The sequence below is a fragment of the Pipistrellus hanaki genome (genome assembly GCF_964339955.1).
Source record: "Pipistrellus hanaki genome assembly, chromosome: 6".
NCBI classification, from domain to species: Eukaryota; Metazoa; Chordata; class Mammalia; order Chiroptera; family Vespertilionidae; genus Pipistrellus; species Pipistrellus hanaki.
In genome coordinates, this window is record NC_140508.1 from 30,841,824 (window position 1) to 30,869,419 (window position 27,596).

Sequence of the window (27,596 nt, forward strand, 5' to 3'; positions counted from 1 at the left end):
CAGTTCCCTGGGGAAGAAAAAAAAAGTCCTTTTTGTCTAGTTTTAGTTTTCCAAATTATATCTTTTGTAGTAGCTTACTTCCATCAGCCCAACACTCAAGATAATTCTGTCCACGGAAGAAATCCTGTCTTTCCAAAGAGACCTTCCTAGGATTTATGGTGAAAAGTAACCTATAATTGTCCTTCTAAAAGTTCTTAATTATCCAAGTTACAGGTATTGAACTAACCCGCCCAATTAAGATTGCAGAACCTTGAAATAAAACATTTTTCAGTATGTTCACACAAAGGCTAAATGCACACTGGAGTTAATGTACAGGAGATGATCTCCAAGGCCATACTGTCAAAATTGTGATTAGATTATATAACACATAGTAGCTTTCCTTACATTTAGCAAGTTCAACAGGATCTAAAACACAGTATGCTGAACACAGAACAGCTCTCCCCTTAAGTGGCTCGTGAGTGACAATGAGTTTCAAAAATATATAGCAGGTATTACAGCCGATCCTCACTGCCATGAACATGGTCCACTTTATATATATATATATACACTGTATATATACACACATATACATATATATCATTCCTTACTGGTTACTAGTTTAGGCTGAATTTTTAAGGGTTTGTCTTGATGACTTAAAAAAAATCCATTTGTCCTTTCTTGCTTTGATTCAGGTAATACACAATCAGAAAATTAAGTCTCTTGAAAAAAAAGAAAAGTTCACAGATCCCATTGTGGAAGGTTCCAGATAATGATCAGGGGATCTTCAACAACTCAAGGAGTGCTCCAACGGCTCCAAAATAACCCTGAAGAAAAACACACACACACAAAAAAAAATAAGAGCAATTCTCCTTAGAATCATTTAAATTCCAATAAATATGATTACTGGTGTTAAAGCCAACACTGCCCTTAATTCCTGACACCCGTTTTCTGAGCACCTATTTGCTGAACCAAGTATTTTTTATCCATGTTTGGTAATTTAAAAATACTGGTTTTGATTCACAGTTTATTAAATCCATGAATGCAAAACCAATGGGTACAAAAGGCCACTGTATTTACTGAAAAAAGATGCACCTATCCATGGATCTGCATAGTTCAAACTCATATTGTTCAAGGGTCAATTGTATTTCAAGACTTCAGAGGGCCTAAAATAATCTAAGTTCCATATGTGCAGAAATCAACACTAGAGTCAGAAGCCTGAATGCAAATAGAAAACAGCCGAAACCGGTTTGGCTCAGTGGATAGAGCGTCGGTCTGCAGACTGAAAGGTCCCAGGTTCGATTCCGGTCAAGGGCATGTACATTGGTTGCGGGCACATCCCCGGTAGGGGGTGTGCAGGAGGCAGCTGGTTGATGTTTCTCTCTCATTGATGTATCCCTCTCTTTTCCTCTGTAAAAAATCAAAATATATTTAAAAAAAGAAAACAGACAAATGGACCAGCGATGCTAAGCAGAGAAGAAAATTAAATCAGCAAGCAATAAAATATAAAAATCAAAATTTCATAAGGGGTTCATATTATAACTGAATATATAAGATATAAGTTAAAACATTTTTTACAAAGTTACCCTAAGAAATTAATCTCCTCCCTGGCCAGGTGGCTCAGTTGGTTGGAGCTTCATCTCAAACACCAAAAAGATTGCAAGTTTGATCCCCGGTCAGGGCACATACAGGAAGAGACCAATCGATGTTTCTCACATCAATGCTCTCTCTCTCTCTTTTCCTTTCTCTCTAAAATCAGTAACAAACATTCTTGGGCGAGGATTAAAAACATAAAAAATAAATTAATTTTCAGGTTCTACCTAGGAAAAGGTTCAATAAGAGATAGAAATTCAGGAGAAAAGTCATGTTAAAAATGACTTTTATTCTAATATGAAACAAAACCAGTAAAAGTTCACAGAAAGCAAATGTAAAAGGTATAAAAAAACTCAGTACTGATTTATTAATATAACATTAGAAGTAATAAATAAGTTAGATGTCTTGAACTTTAAGCTTTTGATATGGGAAAATTGGGCACTTTTGTTCGATTCCAGTCAAGGGGACATGCCTGGGTTGCGGGCTCGATTCCTGGTGGGGGCATGCAGGAGGCAGCCAACCAATTATTCTCTCATCATTGATGTTTCTATTTCTCTCTCTCCCCCTCCCTTCATCTCTGAAATCAATACTATATATTGATATATATATTATATATATATTTTTAAGACTTCTTTAATATTGCTGAAGCTCACAATGAAATGAACCAAAAATCTACCTTGCATTGAATTGGATAATAAAGAGCTTTTAAGTACTACAATCAAAGTTAAACTCAATATCATATAATTACAAAAATATGAAGTACTATTTTACCTTTACTTCAAATTACAACACAATGTGAACTGATTGCCCTTGTAACATATTGCAGGAAATAAGTCTGCTTACCTCGTGTTCCGAAAAAAGTGCTTTCAACTGTCCCTTCGACCAATAATCCAAAGCATATGCCAAAAGCCGCATGGCGATTGTATTAATTCTCAAGAAATTTCCAACAAATACCACCTGGTTAATATTCTGAGCACATCAAAAGAAAACAATTAGTTTTCATCTTAATTTCAGTCTCTCTTAAAAGCTACTCCAAACAGACCATGCGCATAATTTTTAGAAGCAAATTGACTTCTGATTTTAAAAAAAAGCATTTATATTTGATCCAATTGATTCAGGATTACTTAATTTAATGCCCACACAACTCTGGACCCACTTCAAAGCATGCCAGAAAATATCACAAGAAAACAGATAGGAAAAACATGTGTATTAAATATGACAAACAATAACTCCTATTAAAGTTTCATACAGATAAGTAAAAAAAAAAAAAAAAAAGACCCAATTCAAAGAAGGAAAATGACACAAATAGGCAAAATTATACAATAAATAGAACAGAAAAGTCAACCTCACTAGTGATAAAAAATTTAGACCTATAAATTAGCAAAACAACTAACTGAAATTCTACCCCCAGTATTAGTCAAGTTGTAGTAAAACTGAACCATTTATTTATTGCCAAAAATTATCTAAATTGGTACAGTCCTAGAGCAAATAAAACACCTTGGCAATACCAATCAAGATTTATAACACAGTCATAGTCTTTAGATGAAAATCTCACTCCCGAGTAAGTCCCTTATCAAGAATAAAATTCAACCAAGGAAAATTTTCACATTTAAAATGCTTTACCACAGAGCTGTCACTGGCAAGCAACCAAATGCCAATGACTTATATAAAAAGCAATCAAATCATACAGCCATGAAATTTATATTTATATAAAAATTAGAAATCGGTATGCACTCCAACTAAAATCTTAAATACATAATCTTAAAATCTTAAATAAATAATCTTAAAATCTTAAATACATAAACACAGAAAGGGAACATGCAATAAAGAAAATAGTGTTAACAGAGTCAAATGAAGATTTTTTTAAATTACTTGATGCTGATACAGTATCTTTTAATTAAAAATAAAACAATTCTTTTGTACCTTTTAAGATTTTCTTTTTAAGCCACATGTCTATCTTATCTGTTTAAAAGAATAATTTTAAACAAAAATGTATAAATAGGGACAAGCTGTAAAATTGCACCAACTGGATCCCCAAGGGAAGGCCATTCTTGGTTCTTTCATAGCCCTGTACAATGCTGCTTGACCTGAATGCTACAAGGCAGCACTGTAAAGAAGCTGAAAGCACAAAGACAGCTCTGCTGCGGTGGAGGGGGAGCAGGGTGGGCAGTGCTTGGCCTGCTCAATCTTCTCCCAGCTTCAATGACTTCCTCTGGATTCCTTCCCAGGGATTCTAGAGCTCCACAATGAGCATGGAGTCTAGATTCAGCATCACTATCCATCATCACCACCCAATAATAGCCCCCCACCATCTGGCATACTGGCTACCCTCCTACCTTCTAACTGTAGCAGTGTTTATGTTCAGTAAGGGGGGGGGGAGGGGGAGGAAATCAATTAAGATTAGTCTACATGTGAAGAGTTTTAACTTCTCCAATGAAATGAACTCTACCACATATGACTACAAGTAGGCCCATTCGGGCAAAGCAGATGTTGTATACGTGGTGGAGCACACTTAGGATGTTGTCAGAGCAACTAAAGAAATTCATGTCCCCTTACTTCATTAAGGGCACACATTCTTGCTATCGAGCCAATGTTGTTGGTGATGGTGATCAAAGTTGCTCTGGCGAGGTCCTCTTTACTGGCAGCCTCTCGCTTCTCCTTGCTCATCATGTTTCCAAAGCTGTTTTGGGGGGAAAAAAATCCCTTTGATAAACTAAAGGCAACACAGCCCAACAGAACGTGAATGTTACTTTACTAAGATAAAAGTGACTTTTAGAACAATGTTCCTCAAAACTTCTAACTTTTTTATTTTAACAAAAATAAATAAATAAAGGAGCACCTGGATCAAAGAGAAATGCCACTTCAAAGAGAACCCTCAAGCATCTGAATGAGCAAATGGCTTTCCCTGTGGTTTCCACTGAAACATATCGAGCTTTGATACCAGATATGCACATATTGTTAGGTCTCGTCAGATGCACTGTAAGGCACCATTGCTCCTTCTGCAACCAGGGCAAGTTCCAGAAAGATACCTCTAGTAGCAATTCCTCCCAACTGCCCATCTGTTCCATTCAGTTAAAGGGTCACATTCAAATCTGGTAAACTGCTTTATCCTAGCAAAGCAAACTATAGCCAACCAGTCCCAGAGTAAACTAACAGTTTCAGATTTCTCTAGGTCAAGAGCTTTAAAGTACCTGACCTGCACAACTGCTACATTAATAGCTGTGACCAAAAAATAAGCCCAACGAGTCAGAAAATGAAGTAATTACCAACAAGCAAATGCTGCAAACACAGAAAATGAAATCTACAGCATTTACAAAGTACCTAAAATTAGTAAACAAGCATGTGTATATGACTGCCTTTTCTAGCATTAAAACCCATGTGCCCCAATGCACACACAAAAATTTATTTCCAAACAATCAAAATATAAAATTAATAAAGCAATTCAACTTACAATAGCATCAAAGAGAACAAAATACTGAGAGATATATTTAACAAAAGTATAACACTTATATAAACACTTATATATACACTGAAAACTACAAAAACTGGTGAAAGAAAGCAAATACCTAACTAAGCAGAAAGACATGCCATCTTCTTAAATCAGAAGACTACAGTCAAGCTACAATCCAGTATTCTCCAAAATGATCTACAGATTCAATACAATCCCTATCAAAATCCTAGCTGTCCTTTTTTGCAGATATTGACAAGCTGATCCTAAAATTCAGACAAAAAGTTGAGGGACCCAGATGAACCAAAACAGTCTTTTAAAAAAATTGGAGGACTCACACTTCCCAATTTCAAACTTAATACAGCCGAAACCGGTTTGGCTCAGTGGATAAGAGCGTCGGCTTGTGGACTGAAAGGTTCCAGGTTCGATTCCAGTCAAGGGCATGTACCTTGGTTGTGGGCACATCCCCAGTAGGGGGTGTGCAAGAGGCAGCTGATTGATGATTCTCATCGATGTTTCTAACTATCTCTCTCTCTCTCTCTCTCTCTCTCTCTCTCTCTCTCTCTCTCTGTAAAAAATCAATAAAATATATTTAAAAAAAAAAAAATACAAAGCTATAGTGATCAAGGCATAATGATAAACATCAATGGAACAGAACTGAGTTCAGAAATAAACTATACATTTAAGAACAACTATTTTCAACAAAGGGGCCAAGAGAAGTCAATGGGGAAAGAATAGTCTATTCAACAAATAGTGCTGGGACAACTGTACATCCATACACAAAGGAATGAATTTGGACCACTACCTCATACCATATACAAAAGTAATTCAAAATAGATCATAGACCTAAACATAAGGGTTCAAACTATAAAATTCACCTAGCCAGTGTGATTCAGTGGTTGAGGGTCGACCTGTGAACCAGGAGGTCACAGTTTGAACCCCAATCAGAGCTCATGCCCAAGTTGAGGGCTCAATCTCCAGCGTGAGACATGCAGGAGGCAGCTGATTAATGACTCTCTCTCATCACTGATATTTCTCTCTCTCTCCCTCTCCCTTCCTCTGTGAAATCAGTAAAAATGAATGTTTTTTTAGCCCTGGCCCCCGTTTGGTTCAGTGAGTTGTGTGTTAGCCTGCAGAATGAAGGGTCCCCAGTTCGATTCCAGGCCAAGGGCACATACCGGGGTTGAGGGCTCAACCCGCTCCTCCCCCCCAGTAGGGGACATGTTTCTTTCCCTCTCCCTCTCCCTCTCCCTCTCTGAAATCAATAAAAAATATATTTAAATATATATATATTTAGGAGATATATATATATATATATATATATATATATATATATATATATATATATATCCTAATAAGAGTAATATGCAAATTGACAATCATCCCATGGCTGCCCTCATGTGGTCAAAGATCCTGCCCCCATGTGGACATTAAGATGAATGCCACAATGCCGAAACCGGTTTGGCTCAGTGTATAGAGCGTCAGTCTGCGGACTGAAAGGTCCCAGGTTCGATTCTGATCAAGGGCATGTACATTGGTATCAAGCACATCCCCGGCAGGGGGTGTGCAGGAGGCAGCTGGTCGATGTTTCTCACTCATCAACATTTCTAGCACTCTATCCCTCTTCCTTCCTCTCTGTGGAAAATCAATAAAATATATATTTTTTTAAAAAGATGGATGCCACAAGATGGCCAGCAGAGGAGGGCAGTTGGGAGGGACCAGGCCTGCAAGGGAAGACAGTTAGTTGCTATCAAGGGAAGATAGTTGTAGGCTATCAGGCCAGCAGGGGAGGGCAATTGTGGGCGATCAAGCCAGCAGGGGAGGGCAATTGTGGGCGATCAAGCCAGCAGGGGAGGGCAATTGTGGGCGATCAAGCCTGCAGGGGAGGGCAATTAGGAGTGACCAGGTCAGCAGAGGAGGGAAGTTGGGGGCAACTGGGCCTGCAGGGAAGGGCAGTTGCGGGGGTGACCCAGGCCTGCAGGGGAGAGCAGATGGGGAAGACCAGGCATGTAGGAGAGGGCATATAGGGACAAACAGGCTGGCAGGGGAGTGGTCAGGGGGTGATCAGGCTGGCAGGCAGAAGTGGTTAGGGGCAATCAGGAAGGCAGGCAGGAGAGCAGTTGGGAACCAGCAGTCCTGGATTGTAAGAGGGATCCCAGATTGGAGAAGGTGCAGGTAATCCTGCTAGCAGTTCTCAACCTGTGAGTCGCAATCCACAGGTTGATAATCGCTGCTGTAGAGCCCAAGACCATGGCCATTGAAAAACACAGATATTTACATTACGATTCGTTAACAGTAGCAAAATTACAGTTATGAAGTAGCAATGAAAATAACTTTATGGTTGGGGGTCACCACAACATGTGGAACTCTATATTAAAGGGTCGCGGAATTAAGAAGGTTGAGAACCACTACTGTAAAGGACACCATCAAGGAAGTGAAGACAACTAACTGAATGGGAAAAAATATTTGCAAATTACAAATTTGCAAATACAAAATTGTATTTGATAAGGTACTTGTTTCTAGAATATATAAGAATTCTTACAACTCAATAATAAAAGACAAATAATTCAACTACAAAATGAGCTAAAGACTTGAACAGACATTTCTCCATAAGTAGACAAATAGTCAATAAGTACATGAATAGACAGATGTTCAACATCTGTAGTCATCCTTAGGGAAATACAAATCAAAACCAGGATAGATCACTTGACACCTATTAAGGCCATTTAAACCAAAAAGACAAGAAGTGGGTCACCAAGAATGTAGAGAAATTTAAATTCTTCTATATTACAGGTGGGGTTGTAAAATGGTGCAGGCACTGTGGAAAACTGTTTGGCAGTTCCTCAAAAGATTAAACACAGGAGTTATCATATGATCCAGCAATTCCAGTCCTAGGTATATTCCCAAGAGAATTCAGAACAATATGTCCACATCGACTTGTACATGAATGTTCCTAGCAGCATTATTCATAATAACCAAAAAGTTTAAATAACTCAAATGTTTATCAACCTATATATAAATGTCATATATCCATACAATGAAATATTATCCATCAATAAAAACAAATACTGATTCGTGCTACAACATGGATGAATCTTGAAAACATTAAGCTAAATAAGTCAGTCACAAAAATCACACATTGTATGATATTGTTTATATGAAGTGTCCAGAATAGGCAATACTAGAGACAGAAAATAGATTAGTGTTTATGAGGGACTGTGGGGTAGGGAAATGTGGAGTGACAGCTAGTGAATACAGGGTTTTTTTCTGGGGTGATAAAAATGTTCTGAAATTGGATTATGGTGATTACTGTACATCTGTAAATATACTAGAAATCAATAAATTGGACACATTTAACAGGTGACTTTATAATATGTAAAGCTGCTTAAAAGGAAAAAGACATACCTAATTTCTTTTTTTACTTGAGGGAGAGAGAGAGAGAGAGAGAGAGAGAGAGAGAGAGAGAGAAGCATCAATGTGAGAGAGGAACATCAGTGGATTGGCTCCCATGTGCCCTAACCAGGGATCTGGGTATGTGCCCTAGCAAGGATCAAACCTGCCACCTTTTGGTGTATAGATGACATTCCAACCAACCGAGTGAGCCACACTGGAAAGGGCACCCAATATTTAATATTTCATTTCTGTATCCCTTAGAGAACACACGTCCCCTTACCTCGAAGCCACAGTCCAGCCTGGCAGTCCAAACCTCTCATAGTCCCCTCCGTAAATGTCCCGGACTAGTTTGTCCACTTTGGTGCTATCTCCACGAGATGCCATGTCAAGAGCTTCTTCAAAAGTAGTACATCCAGTAAGCAGACAGCAGAGACCAAAAAAAGTTCCTCCTCCAAGACTGTGATTAAAAACAAATAATTTAAAATAACATTTTTTTAAATAGGAAGGTAGTATTTATGAACTATAAAACCATATTCACATGTCAATCTACTCTTGCCTCAAACCAATCGTGAAGAAGCCACCAGTGAGAAACAAGTCTGTGAAAAGATAAAAACAGGTCCCTAATAAACACCTTGAAGGTATGCATTCGTGTGCACCAACAAGCAACATGGCAAAATACAGGGCCCACCTCTCCACCCATGTCTCCAGTTCAATCTGGGCGTCTGCTAAGTTCGAGAAACCTCAAGTACTAGGTGTACTGGTTAATAATGGCGAATTTTTGTAATCAAAGAAAATACAATAATTTCAAGAGAAACATTAAAAGTGCTTTATTCAAAGTAATGTCCATCGCTAGCTACACATTTCCCCATCTTTCAGGTAATTTGTGGATACCGGCCCAATAGAACTTTTCTTGTTTTGAGCCAAACCATTCAGAGACCCAATTTTCCACTTCTTCGTACGTTTTGAAGTGCTGCTCAGAAAGTGTGTGTGCCATCGATCGGAACAAGTTGTAATCTGAAGGAGCAAGGTCTGGTGAACACAGCGGGTGGGTTAATACTTTCCAGGCAAGATCTTTTAACACGTCTTTCTCTTAAAAAAAAAAAAAAAAAATATATATATATATATATATATATATATATATATATATATATATATATATATATATATATTGATTTCAGAGAGGGGAGAGGGAGAGATAGAAACATCAATAATGAGAATCACTGATCAGCTGCCTCCTGTACATTCCCTACTGGAGATGGAACCTGCAACTCAGGCACATACCCTTGACGAGAATCGAACCTAGGACCTTTCAGTCCGCAGGCAGATACTCAACCACTGAGCCAAGCCAGCTAGGGCTAAATGGTTTTGAAGTGTGTGATGGTGCGTCATGATGAAATAAAATTACTTTGCTGTGTCTTCTGGCACATTCTGGTCATTTCACGATCAAAGCATGGTTCAAATTGATTATTTGTTGTCGGTAGCGATCAGTATTAACAATTTCATCTGGTTTTAAAAGCTCATACTACACCACACCTCCTCATCCCACTAAACTCAGAGCATTGTCTTCTTTCTGAAGCAATTTAGCCTTGCAGTGGATGTAGACGGTTGATCTGGATCAACCCATGATTTTGTGCATTTGGGATTCTCAAAATTAATCCACTTTTCATTGCCAGTCACAATTCGATGCAAAAAAGACTTTCTTTCGTACTACTGAAGCAACATTTTACTGATGACTTTTCAATTTTCCATTTGTCTTTCTTTCAGTTGATGTAGCACCCATTTTCCTTCCTTTAAAATCTTTCCCATTGTTTGTAAATGATCGGAAATTGTTTGCTGAGCAACGTTTAATCTTTCTGCAAGTTGTTTTTGAGTCTGACATACATCTTCATGCAATAATGCTTGTAATTGTTGGTCTTCAAACTATTTCGGTTGACCTGGATGTTCTTTCACGTCAAAATCATCGCTTTTAAAGCGTTTAAACTAGTGTTCACAAGTATCTTGAGATGGAGCATGTTCACCATAAACTTCCCAAAGTATAAAATAACTTTTTCTTCAAAATAATGAATTAGCTAAAACCGGTTTGGCTCAGCCGTAGAGCGTCGGTCTGCGGACTGAAAGGTCCCAGGTTCGATTCCGGTCAAGGGCATGTACATTGGTTGCAGGCACATCCCCGGTAGGGGGTGTGCAAGAGGCAGCTGGTAGATGTTTCTCTCTCATCGATGTTTCTAGCTCTCTATCTCTCTCCCTTCCTCTCTGTAAGAAAATCAATAAAAAATATTTTTTTTAAAAAATAATAATGAGCCGGGACCAGTTTGGCTCAATGGATAGAGCGTCGGCTTGGGGACTGAAGGGCCCCGGGTTCGATTCCGGTCAAGGACATGTACCTTGCAGGCATATCCCCAGTGGGGGGGGGTGCAAGAGGCAGCTGATCGATGACTCTCTCTCTCATTGATGTTTCTAACTCTCTATCTCTCTCCCTTCCTCTCTGTACAAAAATCAATAAAATATATTTTTTAAAAATAAATAAATAAAAGTGCCTGATTAAAAAAATAATAATAATAATAATAATGAATTAAAACTTTCTGCAAATGCTTTTTTGGCACGAAATTCAATATTTTTAAGTGTAAAAATATGTTAACACCTTCAGCAAATTTTACATATGAAGTTTTAAAGCTTGTAGTCAACAAAATAGCATACATATCAAACGGTATATATATCAACATATGTGTAACTCCATCTATTGAAAAAAATCCGCATTAACTGCTACACCTAGTATACATTGAGTGGCCTGATTATTATGATCTCTGAATGCATAATAATCTGGCCACTCAGTGTGTGCAATGTGTGTGTAATATATATATACATATGAGGCCTGGTGCATGAATTCGTGCATGGGTGGGGTCTGGCCAGCCTGGCCACTCAGTGTATATCAGCCCGTCACACCTAGGACCACATTGGTGCCTCCTCCCTTTCTCTCTTCACGTGCATGCCCTAAGCCATCCTCACTTAAGCATCTTTTTTTTTTTTTTTTCTCATTCAAGTATCTTATCACCCTGGCTCATCAACCCCCCCTAACCCAATGAGAATTCTTCCATGAATGTGTTTTCCAAAAAGAAATTATTCCTTTCATTCCTTAACTTACACCAGTTAAAAAATCTTGTTTACCCATTCCCACCTCCTAGTTTTTCTTCAAGTGATCTCTGATCCTTAAAGCGCATTCCTTTCTCATCTGCCACCTAATTCTCCATTTTCAGACCACCCTCCCCCAATCATTTTTCTATTGCTCAATATCTCAACTCCTAAATCTTATGTCATCCTCAGGCCGCGCACCCCAGCACTTGCGCAAAATCTAGGATCTTGCTTTGCCTTCTCTTTATAGACTCCATTGAGCTTTGCTTACTTTATGATATATGCACACCATACACTATCTGAGGGTAGGGACCAAGGGTTTATGAGTCTGTTGATGAGACATTTTAAGAAACATGGAGCAATACAGTTTAAAGAAAAGTAGGTCATGAAATCAGAATTTTCAAAGAAAAATAACGTTTGCATAATCCCAGAAAAAGTTTTATTTTTTACATAATTTTAACAGATTCTTAAAGGTGTATTACATGCAATACCTAAAAACTCAAGTGTTAAGCCACATGATATCAAGAATATAAAAGACCTACCTGGTTCCGGTGACGCGCTTGTAATTATTTTTGGAATATACTGCTAAGATGCTAACCCCAGAGCCAATGTTCACCAGAAGCAGAGGGTATGGATTTTTCAAATCAAACGGCAACTTCTGACTTTCAGGATCAGCAGGGTTTTCAAAGTAATAGCACTGTGACCGTCCATTGAATCCAACTGAATCAATGTATAAAATTCCATTTATTAAGCAATCTAGTTCATCAAGTTTGCGAAGCTGAAGATCACCTATCTGTAATAAAATAAAATGTTTTCAGGCTTTTTAGCAAGCCAAACAAATAAAAACTCCATTTAATAAGGCATCCCATCTATATTAAACTAATCACAAAAACACTCAAGGATTGTGCATGCTTTACAGAACATATCTGGAGACAACAAACAGGGATGGACTGATAAGACCAGACTCCTGCCGAAACCGGTTTAGCTCAGTGGTAGAGCGTCGGTCTGCGGACTGAAAGGTCCGGGGTTCGATTCCAGTCAAGGGCATGTACCTTGGTTGCGGGCACATCCCCGGAAGGGGGTGTGCAAGAGGCAGCTGGTCGATGTTTCTCTCTCATCGACGTTTCTAGCTCTCTATCTCTCTCCCTTCCTCTCTGTAAAATACCAATAAAAATATATTTTAAAAAATTAAAAAATAAAAAATAAAAAAAAGACCAGACTCCTGCTCCCACAGACCAAATACACTCTACCTACAAACCACTGCAGGAGCTGGAGCAATGTGCCCACACCCAAGCAGAAAACAAGATGTCTGCTCACAGGCATGAAGCAGGAACATAGCCAAGTCACAGCCCTATCAGAAAGCAGGCACCCCCAAAAATCTAAGTGATGCAAGCACCTGGTGATGCTTGGCAGGAGACACCTGCCTTCCAAAAGACCATCTTCAAAGTTATGGAGCAGTAACAAAGTAAGCCACACTTTATTATCAATAACCTAAAGCCCAAAGGCTCCAAGTGGCCAATTAGAAAGTAAGATTTTTCACTATGTAAAAGAGTTACAGACTCCGAAGGACAGGGAAATTTTAACAGAATCAGAATTTAAAACTTTACTAACAACTTCATTTCACTTAAATAATAAATAAATAAATTATTAAGCACACCTGGCATGGCTCAATGGTTGAACATCGACCTATGAACCAGGAGGTCACAGTATGATTCCCAGTCAGGGCACATGCCCAGATTGTGGGCTCAATCCCCAATGTGGGGCTTGCAGGAAGCAGCCGATCAATGATTCTCTTTCATCATTGATGTTTCTATCTCTTTCTCCCTCTCCTCTCTGAAATCAATTTAAAAGTATATGTTAAAAAAAAAAAAAAAAAAAAAAAAAAGGGTTATGGCCGAAGCCGGTTTGGCTCAGTGGTAGAGCGTCAGTCTGCGGACTGAAAGGTCCCAGGTTCAATTCTGGTCAAGGGCATGTACATTGGTTGTGGGTACATCCCCAGCAGGGGGTGTGCAAGAGGCAGCTGTTCAATGTTTCTCTCTCATCGATGTTTCTAGCTCTCTATCTCTCTCCTTTCCTCTCTGTAAAAAATCAATAAAATATATATTTTTTAAAAACGGTTATGGGTTCAATTCCTGATCAGGGCATGATACCTAGTTTGTGGGGTTGATTCCTTGGAGGCAACCAATGGATGCTTCTCTCTCACATCAATATTTTTCTCTCTCTCCCTCCTTTCCTCTCTCTATATAATCAATAGCAGCCCTAGTCAGTGTGTGTAGCTCAGTAGGTTGAATGTCAACAGGAGACCAGCGGTTGGATTCCTAGTCAGGGCACAGGCCCAGGTTGCAGGTTCAGTTCCCAGTTGGAGTGTATACAGGAGGCAGCCGATCAATGTGGGGTTTTTTAATCCTCACTCGAGGATATTTCTCCCATTAATTTTTTAGAAAGAGTGGAAGGGAGAGGGACAAACACTGATGTGAGAGACACACTGATTGGTTGCCTCCCGCATGCCCCTGACCAGGGCTGGGAGCCTACAACCGAGGTACCTACTCTTAACCAGAATCAAACCTGGGACCCTTCAGTCCACAGGCCAATGTTCTATTCATTGAGCCAAACCAGCTAGGGCTCAATGTTATTTCTCTCCCCCACTTCCTCTCTCTTTCTCTAAAATCCATAAAGAGGTCTAGTCTGCATGGCCCCAGTGGTTGAGCGTCAACCTATGAAACAGGTCACGATTTGATTACTGGTCAGGGCACATACCCAGTATGTGGCATACAGGAGACATCCAACCAGTGATTCTCTCTCATCATTGATATTTCTCTCTCTCTCTCCCTCTCCCTTCCTCACTAAAATCAATACAAATACATATTATTTTTAAACAAACACAATAAAGACACATTTTAAAAAAGTAAATACAATCAGTAAGCATATACCCAGGTGAAGATTAAAAGGAAAAAATATAATAAAAAAAAAAAAAAGGGAAAAATATGTATTAAGGTACTCCTCTAACCAAACCCAGGGCCTAGAATTGTTCATCACTATCTTTATTTCATCTGCTCAAGACCTTCCTGCCAAGACAAATTTAAATATCGACTTCCTAACAATTGAATCTCAAGCTCTAGCATCTTTATTTCTTAGGTAAGTCCATTTTTTTTTTTTTTTACTGTTTTTATTGATTTCAGACAGATGAAAGGAGAGGGAGAGAGAGAGAAACATCGATGAGAGAAACATCCATCCACTGCTTCATGCACAATCCCTACTGGGGATCAAGCCTGAATCCCAGGCATATGCCCTGCCTGGAAATCAAATCAGTGATCTCCTGGCGCATGGGAAGACATTCAGCAAACTAAGCCATACCAACTGGGCTTACACTGTCATTTTACACTGGTGACCTATTAGAATCCTGAAGTATCCCACTGTGGTATTATTCCTAATGAATCCCAGCCTAATTGATAAATAGATAACAATGTATAAGTCATTTCATTAACCAAAGTTACTAAATGTAAGATTTGCACCTACATGCAAACTCAATGTGAGGAAATCTGACTCACTTTTGTTTTTAAAGGGTAAATTCAATATTTTAAAACTACTTCAGATTAAGCTTTGACAACCTGTCAAGATAGTGGTGTAGGTAAATGCAATACTCATCTCCTCCCACAAACTTATCAAAATTACAACTAAACTACAGAGCAACCATCATTCAGAACTACCTGAAATCAGACAGAATGAAAGTCATACAACTAGGGAATTAAAGAAGCCAGAGAGAACTGGCCGGTCATGCACCCATGTGTAACAGATAAAAACTGGGACAGCTATCTCCACTGCAGAGCCTCTTTCTCCCCCCCTACCCTCCAAGGAGCAAGGGATCCCAGTCCCACACCATTTCTCCAGCCCTAAGTTTAAGTACAAGGAAGGTAAGTCCCCATAACTTCAGGCTGTAAAAACCAGCGGGGATTGAGGATGAGGGAAGTGGAGGGCTGCCAGAGTCCCAGGCAGTTCCTCCTAAAAGGTCCATGCATGGGACTTCCTTGGACTCACTCCCTCTAAGCTCCAGTATGGGGGCAGCAGCTTAAAAGACATGAGAGACATAGGGGGAAAGTGAATTGTCTGGCATCAGAGTAAAAGCTGTGAGTGAGCAGCTTTCTCCTAGACCACATGTGTCAAACACAAGGCCCGCGGGCCAAATCCAGCCCGCCAGGCCTTGCAATGTGGCCCGCACCACGCTGTCATCACTGCACTCCGCTGTCAGTTTATGACATTGTCAGTTTATGACTGTTCAGTAAACCATTCGGCCCGCGATTTAGGCTGGATTTTAGATTTTGGCCCCTTCTCTGATTGAGTTCAACACCCCTATCCTAGACAGTTGTGGCTGCTGGACAGGCCCAGAGAGAAAGAGAGAGTTAAGTGCTGATCAACAGCTGCCACAGAGGCTAGAGATCAGACCCTGGTTCTCTCTTCAGGCCTCTCTCCAGGCCTGATTCACAGTCCCCTCAGCAGTCAGTGCTGGGTCGCCACGGCAACCCAGCACTGACCGCAGGACTGACTTCCGGTTGGTCGAGCCTCCAGTCGTGATGGACCCAGGGTTTTTATATATTAGGATTAGTCAGGTCTAATGTACAAAAGAATACTGTAAGCATTTCATTTTCATACTTCTCAAGGACAGTGCTGGTACATACAAATGAGAAACCACAACAGCTTAAGAAATTCCTAAGATCTAAAATCTACTTTGCTCTGGCCAATATTGCTCAGTGGTTTTAGAGCATCAGCCCATGAACTGAAAGGTCAGAGGTTCATTTCCCCATTAAGGGCACATTCCTGGATTACAGGTTCTATCCCCAGCCTTGGTTGGGACACATGTGGGAAGCAACCAATCGATGTGTGTCTTTCACATTAAGGTTTCTCTCTCTCCTTCTCCCTTCCCTCCTTCCACTCTCTTTAAAAAACAATGGAAAAAATATACTCAGGTGAGGATTAACAAACAAACAATAAAATCTACTTTGCACATTCTCCTTGGAGTTACCATACAACTGAATCTCTGGTTAATAGCCTGAACGGTTTTCAAATATGTTACAAAGAGCATCTCTGCAGGGTCCTGAAATAGATATTTTCTCCTTTACCCATCCATTATTATCCTTCCACAAATGAGAACCTTCTCTCCTCCTGCTACTTTCCCCTACTCACAGGTTAAAAAGAAACCACTAAAAACCAACAACCAAGGGAAATTCAAACAAAGAATATAAAACCCTGTTCAAAAATTCATTTTTTAAATTCAATTCTATATGATATGATCAGTTATGGGAGAAAGTCAGAAGAGAGAGGACAAAGAAAGAAAACAAGGTCATAAATCATACAGTGACACACAGAGGGGAAAAAGAAATGTACACTGACATAAAGAAAGGCAGAATCTCTAGAATATTCTCATTGGTGGCATTAAAAACATCGTCACTGAAGGTATTTTGATCAGAGTCTTGATCAGTTCAGTTATCAATTCTCTTACCTACAACCACATCCACATTCAAAGGACCTAGCCCCAAGGTTTTGCACATAGTGTTCACTGAATGAAAACAAAATCAGGTGCCCAATGCCACTCCCCTAGTGTCCAGAGATTCCTGTTAATGTGTGCTGCACAGACCACAGCAGAAGGCATACGTGGAGAAAGAGAAGGCTATGCTGTAAACCATCTCCAACTAGAAACCTGAATATCACCACTTTGAAACAGAGTTCCTTGGCTTTTTGCTTTTTTTGTTCTTATTTGTAAATTCCTGGGTTTTTTGCTTTTTGAAGTAAACTTGCCAAGAAACAATTAAGGGGACAAGAAAACTAGAGGAAAAAAGAGATTGCAAACCATTTTATGACATTACTTTTTTTAAATTATTTTTCAATCTCAGTGTTCAAGTTTTTACTTTTTTATTTTTACTGATTTCCGAGGGAGTGAGGGATGTTGGGAGGGAGGGAGGTCAGCTGCCTCCTGCACACCCACTACTGGGGATCTAGCCTACAACCTCCAGGTTCATAGGTTGATGCTCAACCACTGGGCCACGCCAATAAGGCTCAATGTTCAAGATTTAATGATCTTGTCTTGCTGGTGTGGCTCTGTTGGTTGGGTGTCATTCCATGCACTGAAAGGTTGCCAGTTCAATGCCTGGTGAGGGCACATGGCCAGGTTGTGAGCTCAATTCCCAGAAGGGGGTGTGCAGGAAGCAGCTGATGTTTCTTTCTCTCTCCTTCTCCCTTCCTCTCTCTCTAAAAATTAAAAAGATCTTAAAAAAAAATAAATAAATAAAGATTTAATGATGTTGTTCCTCCTATTTAATCGCCTACTCTGCTTATCAGTGTCACTATTTTTTATACTAAAAAATAAAAAAGGCTATGTTTTTAGTAGTTCTGATTCTCATCATTTCATCTGAATTGTGCAAAAAGTAAACTATACAACAAAATCTCTAGATTACTAACTCCTATCACTAATTTATATCTAATCTTAATTGGAAAAGAATATTCACGTTCCATTAGAGATGGAAATGAGTCCACCCCTTGCTCCTGGTATTATTGTAAACAATCAGATTCCCATAAATTGTATATAAGCTAAAAAAATGCATACTGTGAGAAAATCCTGCTCAAATTTGTACGCTCCACCTCCAGTGGCACAAAAGACAGTGTGGAGACTTGAGAAGTTTTTATCTCTGCCCATTTGAATAAAAGCAGGCATGTCATGAGTGGGAAAGCGTATAAAGTGCAGATTGCCTTTGCGTCCACACAGAGTCAGGTCCTTCAGCTCCAGGTGCACGTCCCGAATACCCGTGGACCCATAAGCCACATTGGAGGTCAGGTACTTCCGAATGCTTTTAAGACTTTCCACTTCTTCCTCTTCTTCTTCAGCAGTGATGTCTTTGGGTTCAAAATAAACCAGCTTGACTAGGGTTCCACCAATATCCAAGCCAAACCATGGAAAAACTAAATGGGGAAGAAAAAGAAGTCAGACAGCTTTTTCATGAAAACTAAATTTATACTTATTAGATTAGAAACTTATTTCATACCCTGAGGTTTCCCAGAAATATATCAATATAAACAAAAAGGCTTTGGGGGGCTGGCCAGTGTGGCTCAGTGGTTAAGAGGCAACCTATGGACCAGGAGGTCACAATTCAATTCCTGGTCGGGACACATGCCCGGTTGCAGACTTAGTTCCTGGTGGGGGCGTGCAGGAGGCTGTTGATCAATGATTCTCTCCCATCACTGATGTTTCTATTTCCCTCTCCATTCTTCTCTGAAATCAATAAAAAAAAAAAAACATTTAAAAAAAAGATTGAGAATAAAATTCTTCATCCTTCCCCGTGGCTTAGAGAAGAAATGTTAGAAGTTTTCAGAGCTCTGGTTTAGTACTCCAACTAATAAGCTCCGTGTTCAATTTCTCTCAAAAGCTAATGTCCTTAAGAGGTTTCAATGGATTTCAGTGAAACAGATGTTTCAAAATTAATGTTACCAAAAAAAAAAAACTGTCCACAAACAATGGCCTTCAGAGATCAAGATGGACTGCAGATATACATCACTTCCCTTCCCACTTCAAACCCCAGACATAACTAAAGGTATAGACTTATTGATATATTTTTTTCTAAAATAATTCTGGAAACAAGAAGTGATACTATCAGTAGAACTATGTTGATCAAGACAATAACTGCCTTGAAACCTCAAAAGAGGAATGCTGTGTGGCTCAGTGGATGAACGTCACCCATAAACCAGAAGGTCCAGGTTCGATTCCCTGGCAGGGCTCATGCCCAGGTTGCAATCTCAATCCCCAGCAGAGGACATGCAGGAAGCAGCCAAGTGATGTTGATATTGATATTTCTATCTCTCTTTCTATCCCTCCCCTTTCTTCTCTCTAAAATCAATTGAAATACATATTTTTTTAAAAAACAGAGGAATGCTATAATAATTGGCAGCAGCTATGAAGGTGTGGAGACCATGGGGTGTTCCACCCAAGCTATAGACGGGGTGACTGTCATGGGAAAACAGCTCTGGTGCAGTCATGAGTGACCTGGTGCGGAAATGTGGCACAACTGGACAGGCTGGCCGCTTCCCTCTACTGAGAACCACTCCTCTTCTCCCCTTCTTCCAGCCAACAGAGGCAATGAGCACGGGCACTTGAGCCCAAGATTTAAGACCGCATCTATTACCCAGAAAAAAATAGGTGTCCAATTCTGGCCATATGTCCCATCTCTCCCCTACAGTCCAATCTGACAGACTGGTAAACAGACACTGCATCCTCTGACAGGAAAATAGCAATCCTCACACCAGAGAGAACACTTTACAAACTAGAATCACCAAAAGGGAAACCAACACCACAAAAAGATGAAAGAATACATAACAGATTATCCAAATAAGTTTATATACAACTTTAGAATAGTAAGTTTAAAATGTAAACTGAAGCAAGGGATTAGCTAGAAAATCAGTACAAAATGTGGCTTAAAATAAGGTGGGAAACACAGAAATCAAAAGCACTGCAAAGATATAATACCAAAACAAAACAATAAAAAACCATCAGTCCCTAATGGTTTCCATGAAAACCTTTAGGATCTTCTGGGCAGCCTCTACGTATCTGGCCCAGGGCAGCTGGAGGGGCTGAGGGGACTGGGGGACTCCAGAGGCAGGTGCCCTGGTGGGCTGAGGAGACAAATCAACAAACAAACAACAGTGCTGGCAAGGAGGTAGAGAAAAAGGAACCCTCGTGCACTGCTAGTGGGAATGCAGACTGGTGCAGTCACTGTGGAGAACAATATGGAGTTTCCTCAAAAAACTAAAAATGGAGCTCTCATTTGACCCAGTGATCCGACCTCTAGGAATATATCCCAAGAAACTAGAAACACCAATCAGAAAGGATATATGCACCCCTATGTTCATAGCAGCACAATCTACAATAGCTAAGATTTGGAAACAGCCTACGTGCCTGTCTGCAGATGAGTGGATCAGAAAACTATGGTACATCTACACAATGGAATACTATGCTGCCATAAAAAGAAGGAATTCTTACCATTTGCAGCAACCTGGATGAAATTGGAGAACATTATGCCAAGTGAAATAAGCCAGTCAATGAAAGAAAAATACAACATGATCTCACTCATTTATGAATAATAAAGAACATTATAAACTGTTGAACAAGAAGATAGATACAGAGTCAGTAAAGCATCAAACAGACTGTCCAATTACTTAGGGAGGGGTGGGGGAGATAAGAGATCAACTGAAGGACTTGTATGCATGAATATAAGTATAACCAATAGACGCAAAACGCTGGGGGGAGAGGGCATGTATCGGAGTAAGGTGGGGGGGGACACGACAATGGTAAGATATGTACACATGTAATACCTTAATAAAAAACACACAAAATACTGTGCTATAAAATCAACAGGCTCAATAATAAATGTTACATTTAGAAAATACAAACACACAAAACCTAATAGACAACTAAAAACTGCAAGATGACATTCACTTTTAAATGTTTTTGTTGTTGTTGTTGGGTTTTTTTGCTGTTTTTTTAGTGAGAGAGGGAAAGAGAAAAATATCAGTCGGCAGCCTCTTATATGCCACCAACTGGAAATTGAGCCAGAACCCCGGGCATGTGCCTCAACCAGGACTCTAACCAGAGCCCTTCTGTTACAGGGGAGGATGCTCAACCAGCTGCGCCGCGCCGCGCCACGCCACACGCCACACGCCACACACCACACACCACACCACACCACACACCCCACCCACCCCACCCCACCCCACCCCACGCACCACGCCACGCCACGCCACGCCACGCCACGCCACCCCACCCCACCCCACCCCACACCACACCACACACCACACCACACCACACCACACCACACCACACCACACACCACACCACACCAGCCAAGGCAATGACTTCCCATTTTAAACAACACAACTTAAGCCATTATTTTAAAAAGATTATTTTCACATCCTAGTCATTCTCACTGAAATAAACTGAGAAAGAAAAGTACCTAGACATAAAGATTCCCCAAGTTATGAACCTAAAAAATGCTAAGTTATAAACTTAACCCCAAAGAACATCACTGATCTTTTAAATGACAAGATAGTCATTCTCTCTACTTAATAAGGTCCTCTCCAACAGCCTACAGTCTACTATCTTGTTTATTGTCTTTCCTTTCAAAATGTTTTTAAGCAAGTACTTTTTATTGTTGTTGTTAAATCCTTTTCCAAGGATATTTTCTCCACTGATTTTTAGAGACTGAAAGGGAGGAGGAGAGAGAAAAAAACATGGGTGTGAGACAGACACATCAGTTGGTTGCAGGAGCCTCAATGGGGTAGGGATTGAGCCAACAACCCATGTACGTGTCCTTGACCAAAATCAAACCCAAGACCTTTCCGTCCGAGAGCCCATGATCTAACCATTGAGCCAAACCAACCAGGCCTAACCAATTACTTTTAATAGCATACATCTCTTCTTGCTTATGGTTCCCGCAGATAAACAGAAGTCTGGGATGCCAACCCTAAATAACTGTATTATCTAAATGCAAGACTCATACATAAGGTCCCTTAAATAACGAACGGTATCATTTTTTTATGCAGTTGCATAATGGGACTATTTTTAGGCCCTAATTAATGTTTTGTATATGTTATATATCTAAAAGAGGTTCATATTTACTTCGATTTCATTTAAAGTTAGTAAGCCAAAAAGCATTCTCTCCCATTTGTCTCTCAAATACGGGCTACAAAGCAACAGATATTTAACCTTTTCCTTAGCTTCTATTGGGCAGCCCTTCCTAATTCCCCAACTGAAAACGGAACACTGCATCTGATAAAGGACAGTCTGCCCAGGAACCAGCACCAGTTCCATTCTGCCAACATCGATGCTTTCCCAAAGCCAAGGAAAAGCAATCCATTTTCTAGTTTAAAATTGTCAAGCTACAAAAAAAAAAAAAAGCCTTATTTTCTAAACTAATGGAAGTTAAGGACATTCTATAATTGGGATGAGCCCAAAACCAGTTAAGTCCAAAGGACAACTACAACACGCTTGGGAGTCACTGAAAGAACCAGCTCATCCCCACACTGCTATGGAACACTCTGATCCCAGGGTCCTCACATCTCCTGCATAACTGGGGCCTTTGAAATGTTATCCTATTACATGAGTATATGCATTTGTCAAAATTGCACTTTACTGTAATGTAATCATACCTCATTAAAATTTTAAAAATTAAAAGATGCATATTGAGAGTTTTTTAAAACTTCCAAGTGATTTTATATCAGACTACTGCTCTGGATTAAATCACATTCCAAAATGGGGTAAGTCAAGAATACTGGGTCTGGCCAAAACCGGTTTGGCTTAATGGATAGAGCATCGGTCTGCGGACTGAAAGGTCCCAGGTTCAATTCTGGTCAAGGGCATGTACATTGGTTGTGGGCACATCCCCAGTAGGGGGTGTGCAGGAGGCAGCTGGTCGATGTTTCTCTCTCATCAATGTTTCTAGCTTTCTATCCCTCTCCCTTGCTCTCTATAAAAAATCAATAAAATATATTTTTTAAAAAAAATACTGGGTCTGAATTCAAACACCCAGGACCAAAACACACCTCCCTTACTAACTCGCTGCATGTCCTTGGACAAAGGGACAATTTTACCGAGCCTACTTCCTTATCTGGACATTTTTTAAAAAATACTTACCTCACAGGATAATTGTGAGACCTAAATGAGATGTTTATAAAATATTTGGCATAATTTCTAACATCAACAAGTAAGCACTGTGTTACCATCATTAGCATCTTTGTTTCCAACATTTTAAAGTAATCTTTATTTGGTATTTCAATCCTAAAATACATACTTCACCTAATCTAAAACTTTTGAAGAACTTCTTAGAGCCCTGGCCAGTGTGGCTCAGTTAGTTGGGCATCATCCTGTGCCAAAAGGTTGCCCGTCCAATTCCTGGTCAGGACACATGCCCAGGTTTCAGGCTCAGTCTCAGGTAGGGGACGTACAGGAGGCAGTCAATGGATGTTTCACTCTCACATCAGTGTTTCTCACTCCCTCTCCCTTCCTCTCTCTCTAAAACACACACACACACACACACACACACACACACACACTATTCAAAAATAAAATAAAGAACTTCTTAGACATATACATGCCTAGCCTCACCCTAATGACTGTGATGTGTTAAGTCCGGGATGAGCACAGTTTTGGGAACCACACTCCTCTAGGAACATGTGTGGCAGAACATGACTATAACTAGAGCCCACAAGAACTCCTAAGATAAATTGAATAGCTCCTTCTAATTTCAAATGACAAGTAGTATTCTACCTTTAGACTAGTGTAATAACGTCAGAACAAGGTTTGCTTCGTTTGAAAAGTGGCATCCCCTCATACCCAATTCTCCCAATAATAAATACAGATTTAGTCTTTATTGTATTTTCTCTAAAGTTAAGACCAAAATACGGTTGCTTCTTTAAAAAAAAAAAAAAAGTTTTATTAATTTTAGAAAGAGATTGAGAGACAGAAGACATTGATGTGAGAAACATCGACCGGTTGCCTCCCACATGCGCCCCAACCAGGGATTAAACCCACATCCTGAATGTGGGAATCAAACTGGTGACCTTTTGGTGCACAAGACAACACTCAACCAACTGAGGCACACCAGCCAGGCCAATGTTGCCTCTTGAACAACATGCAGGAGTGGGGGATGAGGGCTGGGTGATATTGACCCCCATGCAGTCAAAAATCCATATAACTTGACTCCTCAAAAACATAAGCTGTCCTACGTTATCTAAGAGGGAATGGTTCTAAGACCTCCCCCTCTGGATGCCAAAATGTGAGAATGCTCAAGACCCCGGTGTAAAATGGCACAGATCAATGAATACACAGGTCAGTCTTCTGCATCTGACAAGTATTTCTGGAAAAAATCCTCACGTAAGTGGACCCATGCAGTCCAAGCCCGTGTTGTTCCAGAATCAACTGTATATTCTTAGAGGGTTCAGCAGTATGACATGACACGCTGCCTGCCTCTCCCTCTAACAGATGCATTCTGGCAGAGTTCAGAAAGATCAAATGGGAGGAAGAACAATAAATACTTCAGCAGGTCTCTGCCTGACAGCACCAAACAGTAGACAAAAATAAATAAATAAATCCTACAACATGAGTATTTGTCTTAGTTCCTAAAAGCAGTTTCAAAACCACCTTATATAATGCTACCCCACCCCCAATACTGTCTACTAAACCATTGTTTTTCAGAGTGGACTTTGAGTGACCTGTTTCTGAATGATAGGAGCTTCTTAGAACCTAAGATTTGGATTCAAAAAAAGAAAACTGGCCGAAACCGGTTTGGCTCAGTGGTAGAGCGTCAGTCTGCAGACTGAAAGGTCCCGGGTTCAATTCTGGTAAAGGGCATGTACCTTGGTTGCCAGCACATCCCCAGAAGGGGGTGTGCAAGAGGCAGCTGGTGGATGTTTCTCTATCATGGACGTTTCTAGCTCTCTCTCCCCCTTCCTCTCTGTAAAAAAATCAATAAAATATATTTATAAAAAAAAAAAAAAAAAAAAACTGAACCCAAGGAATCTGCATTTTTAATTCTCCTGGTCATTTTTTATGACCAGGGGAATTAAAAATGGAAGTACGCTATAACTAGAAATTTTCACCTCAAGTAAGAAAACCTTGAGCACAAAAGATCACGATTATTCTTGCTCTTAGAGTAATGAAAAAATAGCTACCAATCTGTAGATCATGGAGGTCAAGAAAAGATGCTATGGAGCTAAAATACTTGAGTTTAGATTTCTGTTCACTAGCCATTTGACACCAGTTTTCTCATCTGTAAAATGGAATACTACCACCTACCTCAGAGTTGCAAGGGCTACTGAGTTATTAAAACTCTCAGAAGAGTGTCTGAAAATTTTTTTAATTAAAAAATAAAGTTTTTAGCCAAAACCCGTTTGGCTCAGTGGATAGTGTCAGCCTGAGGACTGAAGGGTCCCGGGTTCGATTGGGTTCGATTCCAGTCAAGGGCACGTCCCCAGTAGGGGGCGTGCAAGAGGCAGCTGATCGATGACTTTCTAACTATCCCTCTTCCTTCCTCTCTGTAAAAAAATTAATAAAATATATTTTTTAAAAATAAATAGTTTTTAGAGTGCCTGACCCATGCAACACTCAAAAAAATACTTACTTAGAATCCTTGTGGCCAATGGCCACAAACAGCTATCTATATGGCTATGATTCTTACTTGCTGGATCTCTGGAATTTGCATCCATATCCAATGATACACAAAACCATTAAGAGTCGAATGTTTTATATAAACTGCTTAAAAATAAGGTGTTCCTCAAAACACAAATTGACTCTAAAATAAATTGACTCTAAAAATGGTAAATAAATTTACTCCAGGTAAATTCACTCTAAAAATGGCATAGGTTGAAAGCAGATGTGTTCCAAATCTCTTTAAGAGGATAGGAAAAGACAAAATAACTGAAAACTCCCCCAAACTCTTCATAGCAAATTAAGGCTACATTTAATCATCCAAATCATATTAAATTGAAAGTAAAGCAACTGGGTGGTTGGACCAAGGTACAAGACCATCCAATAAAAGCCTCACTCATCCTGCCACTTTCACTGTCATAATCTGCATTTGAAACAAGCTGATTTCCTGAAATAGGAATTTGGCTACAACAGTAAGATAAAGGTCTAAGCATAGGTAAAATGCTACTATATTGTAATGCTCATATTAAGAGTATCAGGACAGTGGATACTTTCAACTGCAACCACGGTGCTAGACAGACGGCCTGAATTGAAGACGAAAGATGGGGAGAAAATATTTGGGCTGGATCTGAACACAGGGAAAAGCAACGAATAATAAAACGGGAGAAAACGATTCTGTGGGAGGAGCGTGTGTAAAACTCCCAAAGGCGAGCTTAGGAAGATTAGAATCCCTCAAAACAAAAAACAAAAAGCAAAAAAGCCTTAATGCTCAGAATGCTTCACTCCTGAACTGTGAATATCGGCAAACAGATGTAAAGAATAGAGAGGAGATACCTGGGTGAAAGATGACCCGAATTCTCACGGGGGGGGGGGGGGGGGGGGGAGACACAGCCAAACCTCATTACACGGAATCCAGGTTTAGCCTTGCAGCAACTCAAGGGTCAATTAAGCATTTTCCATTAAAGCGCGAAATTTCCAGACAAAAAAAAAAAAAGATTTAACGTCTTGGAGAGCAGCTCTTTGAAAACCCACAGCAGACAGACATTGGGGATCCAAAGGATTTGGGGGGAGGGGCGGCAGGGAAAATGAGTCCAAAGAAGCCTTCTCCAAGATAAAATCATCCGCCTCTCGGTCGGAGAATGCCCAAGGAGCTAAGAGGGAGGAAGGAAGGGTCTGGGAACGAGCCCTCCATCCGACAAGCAAGTACCGCGCCCGAGGACCGAACCCCGAAGCCCAGGTTTGCAAAGGCCCCCAAGGCCTCCCACCCGCCCTCTGCCCACGCACCCATCTGGGACCACCGTGCGGGGGCCCCGTCCCCGCGCCGCCGCGCGGGAAAAAACGGCGGCCCGCGAGCCGGGAGGGGGCAGGGCGAGCCGCGAGGGCGCCCCGCCGCCGGGCACTTACGCGGCCGCTTCTTCCTCAGGCTCTCCAGGCGCTGGCGGGAAGCCGCGGCGGCGCTGCTGTAGGAGCTGGGTCGGTCCCGCCTCGCTCCCTCCGCCGAGGTCCCGGCCGCGGAGACCGACGTGCTGTTCGCCCAGCGCCGCAGCGGCTCCTGCCCCCGCCCATCTGGCTCCTCGGGCGCCGGTTCCCGGGTGGACGGGGCGGAGGGAGCGGCGGCCCTGCCGGGGCGCTCCATGGGCGCACGCAGCCGGCCCGTTCCCATCCGCAGCAGCCGCTGCTGCCGCCCACGCCAGCCCCTCGGCGCCGGACCCCGGTGGCCTCCTCGGCGAGTCCAGCCCGAGCAGAGGCGCACCCTCGGCCGGCCGCCTCTTCCGTTGCGACAACGCGCAGCAAGCCAATCCCAGCAGGCTGGGGGAAGCCCTAAGGCCTCGTGTCCAATCGGCTCCCTGACTCGAGACGGATTGACTGCACGTTCGT

At 40.8% G+C, this 27,596-nt stretch overlaps 1 protein-coding gene across 1 annotated transcript; it reads right to left on the reverse strand.

Annotated features, from left to right (window-relative positions):
* Nucleotides 1-29: 29 nt before the first annotated feature.
* PANK2 (pantothenate kinase 2) lies at nt 30-27,504 on the reverse strand. Its single transcript, XM_084886837.1, has 7 exons — nt 27,123-27,504; nt 18,135-18,487; nt 12,082-12,332; nt 8,691-8,867; nt 4,126-4,249; nt 2,413-2,538; nt 30-803 (listed from the first exon to the last, which is right to left on the reverse strand). The coding sequence occupies exons 1-7, from the start codon at nt 27,379-27,381 to the stop codon at nt 753-755; spliced, it is 1,341 nt and encodes a 446-aa protein (XP_084742963.1). The 5' UTR covers nt 27,382-27,504; the 3' UTR covers nt 30-752.
* Nucleotides 27,505-27,596: the final 92 nt, after the last annotated feature.

Bases quoted from the DNA above. Each gene is read 5' to 3' on its own strand.
- PANK2 (XM_084886837.1), bottom strand. From the start codon at position 27,381: ATGGGAACGGGCCGGCTGCGTGCGCCCATGGAGCGCCCCGGCAGGGCC. The intron at 4,250-8,690 runs GTAAGGGGACGT...CCCCCAAAACAG, and splicing joins GGCTGGACTGTGGCTTCGAG to CTTTGGAAACATGATGAGCA. The intron at 2,539-4,125 runs GTAAGGGGACAT...TGATGTGCTCAG, and splicing joins GAATGTGTGCCCTTAATGAA to AATATTAACCAGGTGGTATT.